The sequence below is a fragment of the Rutidosis leptorrhynchoides genome, unplaced genomic scaffold (genome assembly GCF_046630445.1).
Source record: "Rutidosis leptorrhynchoides isolate AG116_Rl617_1_P2 unplaced genomic scaffold, CSIRO_AGI_Rlap_v1 contig109, whole genome shotgun sequence".
NCBI lineage: Eukaryota > Viridiplantae > Streptophyta > Magnoliopsida > Asterales > Asteraceae > Rutidosis > Rutidosis leptorrhynchoides.
The window spans coordinates 78962-89373 of NW_027266365.1; the positions used below are offsets into that span (position 1 = coordinate 78962).

At 31.3% G+C, this 10412-nt stretch overlaps 1 protein-coding gene across 1 annotated transcript; it reads left to right on the forward strand.

The window, feature by feature from the left end:
• The first annotated feature begins 8843 nt into the window (after positions 1-8843).
• Positions 8844-9707, forward strand: LOC139881070 (uncharacterized). The gene has a single exon (XM_071865609.1). It carries the CDS (start codon positions 8844-8846, stop codon positions 9705-9707), a length of 864 nt encoding a protein of 287 aa, XP_071721710.1.
• Positions 9708-10412: the final 705 nt, after the last annotated feature.

Below are 10412 nucleotides of genomic sequence, written 5' to 3' on the forward strand. Positions count from 1 at the left end.
AATAGGATAGTTTAGATAGGATCTCAAGTTTATTTTCTGCAGTAAACTTAGTACGAATCTTCTGTTATTGTCTCATCGGATATTTGATCGGAAAAGCTATATTCCGGTGAACACAAAATCAGTACTTTCTACAACAACTTGTACAATATCCTTCAGAGGGAGGATGACATGCATATAGAACATATGCATTTACCACCAGAGCATTGCCGATTATAACATTGCGGACATGTCTTTGTGCAATCTTTGACAGTTTGGCAATTCCAAGAACTATCATTTTCCTTGCAATTCCTGAACTTTGAATTCAGTTGTTGCCTCACACATCATTACACCTAAAAAAAGATGTATTTTACCATGTTTGTGATGATAGTTATAAAAGGTTTTCAAAATAGATACAGATTAATAACAATTAAATTAGCACTTACAAGACACAACAGCCAAGAAAACTAGAATTGGCACTTTAAAAGACGTCTTCCCCATTTAACATTTATCTCTTTTTCAGTTGGCCTGATTTGTATTAAGAAAATGATTTAATTGTGTATGAACTTATATTTGTTATAATTCTTTGATATTTATATAGGTGAGACGAGAATCGTTATGATGTGAATATATTGTCTAAAAACATCATAGAAATTAATCACTTTTTTTTTTTTATAATAAGTAGAGAATTTCATTAAAATACTGCGTCCAAATGGACCAAATCCACTACAGCAGATGGTAGAGAAACATCAGTAAATCGTTTTGATGCTAAGTTAAAATGTAAACGAGCTAGACCATCTGCTATCTTATTAGCTGATCTTTTAACAAAACTAAAGGAACAAAATGCAAACGAAGCTGCTAATGCCTTAATTTCATCAATCAGAATACCCGAACTTGTGAGACTCGGTCTTGGGTTCTTAAGTTCATTAATCAATCTTAGACAATCTCCCTCCACTTGAATTCTTTGAAATCCCAGCCGTCTTGCCAACATAAACGCTTTCATTGCAGCACTAGCTTCAGCATGGAATGCATCCTCTGTAGGCCCTCACTTGCCCCATTTGGCTTCAAGAACACAACCTTGTCGATTCCTAGCCACAATCCCATAACTGTTTGATGTTGAACCATAAATAAAGGAAGCACGACATTTATTTTAACAAAACCCAAATCTGGTGGTCTCCAGCTTGCTTCAGCAACAGGTGCATTCTGTTTTGTCTGTAATGTAATCTGATCCAGCCATAGAAGATTTTCTTTCCATTGCCTAATGCCAAAAACACTAGCAGACGGTCTTTCACACAAGAAATCAAATACCACTTTATTGCTGTTCTCCAAATCCATGATGCAGTGAGGATGAACATAACAAGCCTTTCCACGTTTATAGTTGAAAAGATATTATTCAACCAACAAAATACATTCCCGGATAAATCCTCAAACACTTCATTCATGTTCAACAGTGACCATACTTGCCGTGACCAGCAATAATCCCGAAACAGATGTAAAATGGATTCATCTGTAGTACCACATACCGAACAAACAGGACTAATAAAGGACATATACCTCGATGAATGAGATGATCTGTAGTCGCTAAAACCCCTTTACATAACTTCCAACAGAAAGTTTTAATGTTAGGAGGTAATTTAATCGACCACAGCTTATTCCAGTGCACAAAGAGACTTATAATGGCGACCAATTCTTCTTGCGCAGTAGGAAGTCCCGAGCCACATAGTAACCTGTTTGAACTGTATATCTTCCATCCAGAGATCCCAGCCAGATAAAACGATCATTTGCAGATGCAGCAATCAGTGGAGTAGCAACAATAGCTGCTTGTTGAGAAGGAGAAAACAATTGTTGAAGACGATCCGTTCCAAGAGAAGTCATATGAATTAATAAGAGAAGCCACGGAAATGTTTATCAAATGAATCATTTAAGGGCAAAATACGACAATTCTCTAGATTAGCCACCCATTTGTCATAGAAATTAATCTTAATATCTTGGCCGGCACTACTTAAATATGCTAAGTGACGTCGTGCATCCTACAACCCCCTAAATACCAGTATTCTCTAAAAATGGATTACTTTGAATAAGGAGGAGCATGAGAGAAATAGAAATTCTTAGGTGCACTTACACACTCCATTTACATTTCGACATGTATATTATTTGTGTGATATATTTATCATATCTTTTATACAAATAATTTATATATTTTTAATTTATGACGTATCTATCTATCGGTACGTGAAATAAAAAGTCTTTTTATAAAATTTACCATAGGAAAATATGGAAACAGAAATTTAAATTTGACTAAGGAAAAGTCGACGAGCATTATATATGGTTGGATATGAACTAATCCAAGAGAGGACAATAGTGGCCATTTGCAGGTTAAATGAATGGATGCGACAAAAAATAGAGGCGTGCTATTCCAACTCCATATCAATTGGAATAGAATCAACTCTTTTTGGATTTAATGGGTTTGATATGTAGAAAGACATTTATATCCTTTTTTATTCCTAAATTTTTTAGTTTAGATTCTATTTTTAGTATATGATTATTTAATTTTAATAGTTCTTTTTATATATTATTATTAGTAGATGAATTAGATGATGATGATTCTTCTTCTGCTTTATAATTAATATTATCTCTGATTAATCTCATATTTGGCCTACTAAATATTTACTATTTTGTTATCATATTATCTAAATTGAATTTATTGGTGTTGTTTTTATTGTTCTTACTTTTGCTGTGACACCAAATAAATCTTCTAAATAAATTTTATCTTTATCTTTAAATTGTATACTATGATAACTATTTGATAAAGCATATTTTATTTCGTAAGTTATTGTGAATGGGTAGTCTTTTTTTACCATTAAATTATCTCCGTAAAATTTATATGCTATTATTAATGATCTATCTATATTTTCTGTACATAAAGGTATTTCTAATTGTAGTGATACATTAAATTTTAATTTTGTATATGCTAAATTTCCATTTACTATTTCTATTATTCTATCTGGGTCTTAAATTCTATCATTGCAAATTGCTAGTCTTATTGGTGAATTTATTCCTTCCATGAATGTTGATTTTATTAAAATTTGAACAGATGATATATGAATATAATCAATTTTATCCCTTTCTTCTTCTTTTATGTTAGGTTATTAATTTTTTCTTTAATTTCTCTACCATTTATAATAGGTATACTTATTTCTCTAGATGTATTTGAAATTTCTATTGGATATTCAGCAATGATTTATCCAAAATAAAGTATATTTGTTCTAGTCAGAATGTTTCTTAAATAAGAATTCTTTATATCTTATCATTCTTTTAGATTTAATTTTTCTTTTTTAATTTTCTTGTTTATATTTTTATTAACTAAAATATCTCTCTTGAAGATATATTTTTTTTCTTGTAAATCTAAATAATCGATAGTATTTATTGATGATGATGTTGAACCTACTTCTTTATCCATATTTATCTATTATAAAGTTTAAATTGTTCCATTATGACACGGTAAAGGTCAATCTTATGTGATATTTTTTAATCGTAAATCATCTAGTATTCTAATGTTTCCATTGTCTAATTCCATAATAATTCTAAGATCGTTATGACACTTATTTATTTTATCTTTGCATTGATTTATTAAATTAATAAAATCTGGATTATTTTTACTTAGATTCATAATATATATTCATTGTGTTATTCCTTCAATGAAATTCATTATTTTTCTTGCTAGCTCTAATATCAAAATTTTCTATAATACCAAAAGTTTCAAAATTTCTAAGCGGATGAAAATTTCAACTAGTTTCAAATGATTAACTGATAGGAAAAATCTTAATATTAAAACAGATGCTTTCCATATAAGATGTTTGCTTCCATCTGCAATTGATATTACTAGTGGTTTTTATAATTTATTCCATTGAAATGGAATTCTAGTTGAAACAAAACATAAAGTTGTTCCTATATCTATATATCCATCATAAGACTTTTCTTTGTATTTTATTTCTGTGAATGTACAATTTTGATTAGGTTTATTCATTTGAAGATGAATAATCTTTTTTTGAATCATAAGATTGACTATTAGATACTAATTCATATATTTCTTCTATTTCAGAATCTGAATTTTCTATTGGTTTTAGATTTTTTTCTATTGCTATATTAAATATTTTTAGTTTCTTTTTATTTTCAATTTTTTTTATTAGGGTATTTATTTGCATAATATCCTTCTTCATTACGTAACAAACATCTACATGTTTTCTTATTTTTAGGGCAATATTTTTCTTTTTTATAGGGTAATTTTCTTTTAAAAAACTTTTGTTTTCTAAAGTTATTTTTTCTATAGTTGTATTTTTTATATTTATTTCTCGGAAATTTCTTCCATATATATTTCTTTACAACTTTTCTTTTTTCTTTGTTACATCCATAATTACCGGGTATTTTAGGATTATTTTTACAACATAATTATCCAGTAAGATGTTTAAGTTGGTTTTTTATTGATCGTCGTAAACATTGTTCACCTATATAATTTTGAATTATTTCTATAACTCCTCCTAATGTATGAGCTATTCTATTATTTTTTACTTCTATCATATATATATATATATATATATATATCTTTTATAGTTTTACTTAGTGGTCATGGTAATTTATTTAAATATGTTTCTTTATGTGCTTCTCTAGATTATGCAGGTAATTTATAATAGTATTTTTGAAATTCACATGTATAGGATTTTATATCACACATATTACAAATTTGTATATTATTAAAATGCCATAAAGCTTTTTCTGTTTCAGCGGCTTCAGTTGCTTTTTTCTTATCTACATCACATTTTCTTAGGAATTCTCTATTTATGGTATCTATTAATGTTAAGAAAACTTTTGAGTTTGTTATTTTATCTTTTAGTAAAATACATATTTGTGTTTGTGGTAAAGTTTGTAAATAATTTTTTACATATCCTGTTACTTTATAAGTAACAAAAGTCCAAACTAAATTAGGATTAAAATCTTGAAATATTTTTTCTAATTGAATTAATAATCATGTATTATTCATCCAAAGAGTTAAAACTTTCTATTTATTCTGTACACAATCTAGATTTAGAATATCTATATTAGTTTTAATTGATGATGTATATTCATCAGGGAATTTTTTCTATTTATCATTTTGTCTATTATAACCTTTTTCATTCATATAATCGTTATGATAAAATTCTCTCTCCTTTTATGACCTGAAGTTGATTCTGGAATTTCTTCTAGTTTCATTCTAAATTGTAAATCATCTTCTGATTCATACCCATATACTACTTCTTTTTTATCATCATCTATGTTATAATTTTTATGTTCATAAGTTTCTTTTTCTTCTTCAATAATTTTTAATTGAGATAAAAGTTGTCTAACTTCTGATGTTTGATCGGATATATTTTTTGATTCCATTATATAAGTTTACGGGGTGACTCTAAAGTGATTATTCTTTTGGGTTTTGTAATAATAATTTCTTGTTGAATATTTGGGTATTGGATTATAGATTTTTCTTTTTCAGAATTTAATTCTTCATTTAATTTTTCTATAATATCTCTTCCTCCTAAGAAATTTTTTCATTTTTATTTTCTAATAGATCTTGAAGATTTTTGAGATAATTTTTTTCGAATAATGTATGCCTTTTGATTTATGTTAATTTATATATTCATTCATTATAGAAAACGATCCTTCAATAATTTTGTGATTTTCGATAATCATATTTTCTAAGTTATTTAGTTTTCATATAATTTATTTTTAATATCTTTTAAATCTTCTTTTATTTTTAATATATTAGATGTTACGGCCATTATGTTATATAATTTCTAATTGTACTTTTAATATTTTTAAAGTTTTTAAATATTCTTTCTCATTTTTTAATATTTGTCTAGTATGTTCATATTGATTTATAAGACAATCAACATAATGTATTATTTTCATTTCATGATGTGCTTTAATTTGTTCTTGTAAATGTTGTATATTTCTTTCATAGACTTCTATCATACCTTTAGATATTAATATTTGTTGTTTTAATTCATTAATTTGATTACGTAAAATAGAATTAATAATGAAAGACTTTTTAAATTATTTTTCTAAAATATAGGGTTGTTTTAAGTGCTGAGAGTATTTTAGATATTTTACTTTAATTTTTTGGCTAAATTAAAATGGTGTGGGGAGAGTTGATTTGAAATGGTGTTGTTTTAGCATTCCTGCAAAAAATAAATGGCCCATTTCTGAAGATACGTAACCAGAAATCTTATTGATGTTTAAATATGCTTAAAATCAAGTTCAGATTAATCTTCCTTTGGAATCTCCCCAACTAGATTGTTTGAGGAAAGATCTAGTATACGCAGCCGTGTTAAGTTTCCGATCTCAGGTGGGATGATGCCACTAATATTATTCCCTGCGATACACAACATGGACAAATGTCGGGAACTTTCCCAGTTTGATGGGAACTGACCATTAAATGCATTGTGCTCTAAATTTAAATATTGCCGCTTCGGAAAGATGGAAAGAAATCCTGATATATTTCCAGAAAGCTGGTTTTCATGAGAATTGCCGATGATCAGAGTGGAGATAGACACATGGAATAATTAATCGATTTTATTAATTTGTCGAAATACGATATCTTTTCTTTTTGAAGGAAAAAATACGATATCTTTAAAATCGTATTTTGAGATAAAAAAAATTATTAATTTAACGAGGTTATTAGTTTATCAAGTATTATATTATCGATGTTCGACTGTAATTACATATTAGTATATTATTAAAGTGCAGAGATTTGCTATGAAGACTACTGAATAGCCATAAGCATCAAATGACAAGTCTCGAGCTCCAGCCTATTACTCCTACACTGAAAAACATTTAATTAATTCCGAAAAAACTAGCTAAAATGAACTGAAAATCTCGAATTCTTCCACTATTAATTAACAAATATACATACCTCCCAACAATAGGAAGTGAATGTTTCTGTCCTGTAAGAAAGTACTCAAGAAGCATAGTGAAAGCGACAGTAGTTCGTCGACAATATATTCATGATCATAAATATGTAATTCAAATTTAAGGACTGGAGAAATTAATTAAACATGCATGCACCACAAACAGAAATTCATAGAAAAACATAAACTACACCGTCATCATGACTTTCCATCACGGCGAAGGAGGAGGAGGAGAATTAATCTGATTAGTATTTTGGTCGTGTGAGATTGTGGCGTTTCCACTATTCTGGACATTGGTTGTGTTGCCATTTTCGGTAACATGTGTGCTGGTTTCACAACTGCTAGTTAGTGAGCCGCCACTATAACTTCCACCATTTTGAGCTGCATGACAGTTATTAGATTTTAGTTTTTATTGTCCTTCAGAAAAGGAAATTAACATGATGGTTTGTTGGATATTTTGGAAATTAATTTGTAGAACATAAAGATTCATTGCTATCATATTATAACTATTGGCATGCAAATATTTTTTTTTCTTTTATGTTAACAAGGGAGTATGATTAAGCAATATCATTGTTGGCTACAAAAATCAAAGAAGGAAATAATTTCCCTTGCCAATTGCTTTTTAAGTTAGCAATGCAATGGGCTAACTGATTACTAGATCTTGGCACAAAAGCTATCGTACATGATACAAATTCAGTTGCTAGAGTCCTAATCCTAGCTATGATCTCTCTGCACGACAAAAACGAGGGGCCGATGCTATTTGCATCGCTAACCACCATCAATGCATCAGATTCTAGTATCACATTCAAAAAGCCATAAGATTTTGCTAATAAAACTCCCTTTAGTAAAGCTACGGATTCGGCATAGGCAATGTACATGAGTCAAGGTTCGAACACAGATTGATAGCAAATAGTTTCTCCCACATGATCTCTCACAGCAATTCCCAGGTCCCAATAACCCAAATCCCTAAAAAGAGATGCATCCGTGTTAATCTTGAAAGTACCTAGTGGTGGAAGCCAGCGGTTGGGGGAGATAGTCTGGACTTGCGTCGGGCTGTCCGAGAGCTGAGCTACGTGACGGACCAGCAAAGAAGCAGAAAGGGGCGGTGCATGTTGAATTTGTATGACATAGAGGGCAGAAATGAAGAAGAAGAGAGCAGAGAAGAAAGCAGAAATGAAGAAGAAGAGAGCAGAGAAGAAAGCAGAAATGAAGAAGAAAGAAAGCAGAATGAATGAAGAAGAAGAGAGCAGAATCACGTTGAAGGAGAGATAGAAAAGTGGGCTTGTCAAGTGGGCTGTCTCATAATGGACCAAGCTCTTGTGTTTGGGCCCCTGTGATGTGGTGAAGCCCAACTAATCTAAATCATCACATCAGCCATGCTTTGCTTCAGCTTCACGTCACCGGAAACTCAGGCAGCTCAGGCCATTCCGGCCTGACTCCCCACCATACCACAATCTCCTCACCATACCACAATCTCTTCTTTTCCACTAATTTCAGTTGATTTAGATTTGATTAGATTAAGCTACTGTTTATTCCATAACTATTAGAATAGAATCCAATGTAAAATTCTATTATAAATAACTTGTACAAGCTTTGCATTCCTTAATATAAAAAAAGGTTAATAGAAAACAGAGAGATCATCTCACCAGCTGTATGTTTTTCAATATGGTACCAGAGCCATAAGAGATTTCTCTTTTGCATATTAACTTTCATTCACAATCAACATCAAAATTCACTCAACTCAAAACAAATTCTTCTCACTCAAATCTGTATGACCTCTCAAGAACGTCTATAGAATCATCTGCTCAAACTTTGGATCTTTCACCAACCTCGGACTACTATGTCCATGCCAATGAGAGTCCATCTCTTGTGTTGGTTTCTCCTCCTATGGATGGTAACAACTACCATTCTTGGGCTCGCTCCATGATAATGGTGCTGCGCTCGAAAATCAAATTCAAATTTGTGGATGGAAGCATCAAAAAACCAGCAGCCAATGATGAGAAATTCCCTCACTGGGATCGCTGCAACATCATGGTTTCATGCTGGCTAATGAACTCTGTCATCCCTTCAATCAAACTGAGCATTTCAAGGTTCCAAACGGCTCAAGAAATGTGGAAAGACTTGCAATTAAGATTTGCAAGGGGAGATATCACAAGAATAGCAGATTTGCAGCAGGAAATATTCTCTCTTTCACAAGGAGACTTGAATGTCACAGACTACTACACGAAAATGAAAACACTATGGGACGAGTATGAAGATTTAAGGCCAATTCCAGACTGTGTATGTGAAAAAGCGTGCAGCTGTGAGCTAAGGCCAATCATGGTCTCATACTATCAAGCAGACAAGGTTATAAGATTTCTGAAGGGACTAAATGGAGTGTATGCTCACTCAAGGTCTCAGATAATGATGATGGAGCCATTACCTTCACTGCAAAAAGTCTTCTCGACCATAGCACGGTTTGAGAGGCAAAATGTGCCTCTCTTCGAGCAGCCAATATCCAGTCTTGCCGCCTACTCTTCTGCAAAAACTCAAAACCAGCAAAGCAACAATCAGACACAGTTCAAGAAGGCACCAGATGGCAGGCCAATATGTGCTCATTGTGGAAAAATTGGTCACATTGCCGCAAAGTGTTACAGAAAAGTTGGTTTTCCGCCCAACTTTAAATTCACAAAGAATGGGTCTGTAAATGCTGCAGATGCTGTTCAAGAAGGAAACAATGAAAAGACCACAATCTCCATCTCACAAGAGGAGTATGATAACCTGAAAAAGCAAGCTCAGATTTCACAAATCTAGACATCCTCCAGTAACATGGCAAGTACCTCACAAGCTTTCAATGGTAAGCTGAATGTTCTCACTTCTCAAAAATCTGTTTTTTGGCTATTGGATACAGGAGCTACTGATCACATTTGTTGTTCCAAAAATTCATTCAAATTTTTAAAACCTGTCTCAAATCATAAAATTCAGCTGCCAAACAAAGAGTTTATACCAATAACACACATAGGAACCATAGTCTTAACACCAGAAATCACACTTCAGAATGTTTTATATGCTCCTGTTTTTGCTTTCAACTTGATTTCTGCAAATAGGTTAACACATGATTCTAATTGTGTAATAATGGTATACCCTAAAAAGTGTCTTGTGCAGGATTTGAAATCAATGAGGATGATTGGATCAGCTGATGAAAGGCAGAGATTATATTACATGAACTTGACAGAGTCTTTTGGAAATCATGATAGCTTTTCTAGTAAAAAATCTTCCTCTGTCAATGTAGTGTCTAATGAAATTAAGAAAACTTTTGATGTGTGGCATTTTAGACTAGGACATCCGTCTAATGCCAGATTACCTTCCTTTAAGCAAATCAATGAAAAGATAAATTTCAATCATGATCATGTGTGTGAGATATGTCATTTTGCTAAACAAAGGAAGTTATCATTTTCTATCAGTCAATCTTTTGTCAAGGAGTCTTTTGATTTAATCCACATGGATATATGGGGACCG

What these genes read in the sequence shown, in the direction of transcription:
- LOC139881070 (XM_071865609.1), top strand. Translation starts at nt 8,844, where the DNA reads ATGGTGCTGCGCTCGAAAATCAAATTCAAATTTGTGGATGGAAGCATC.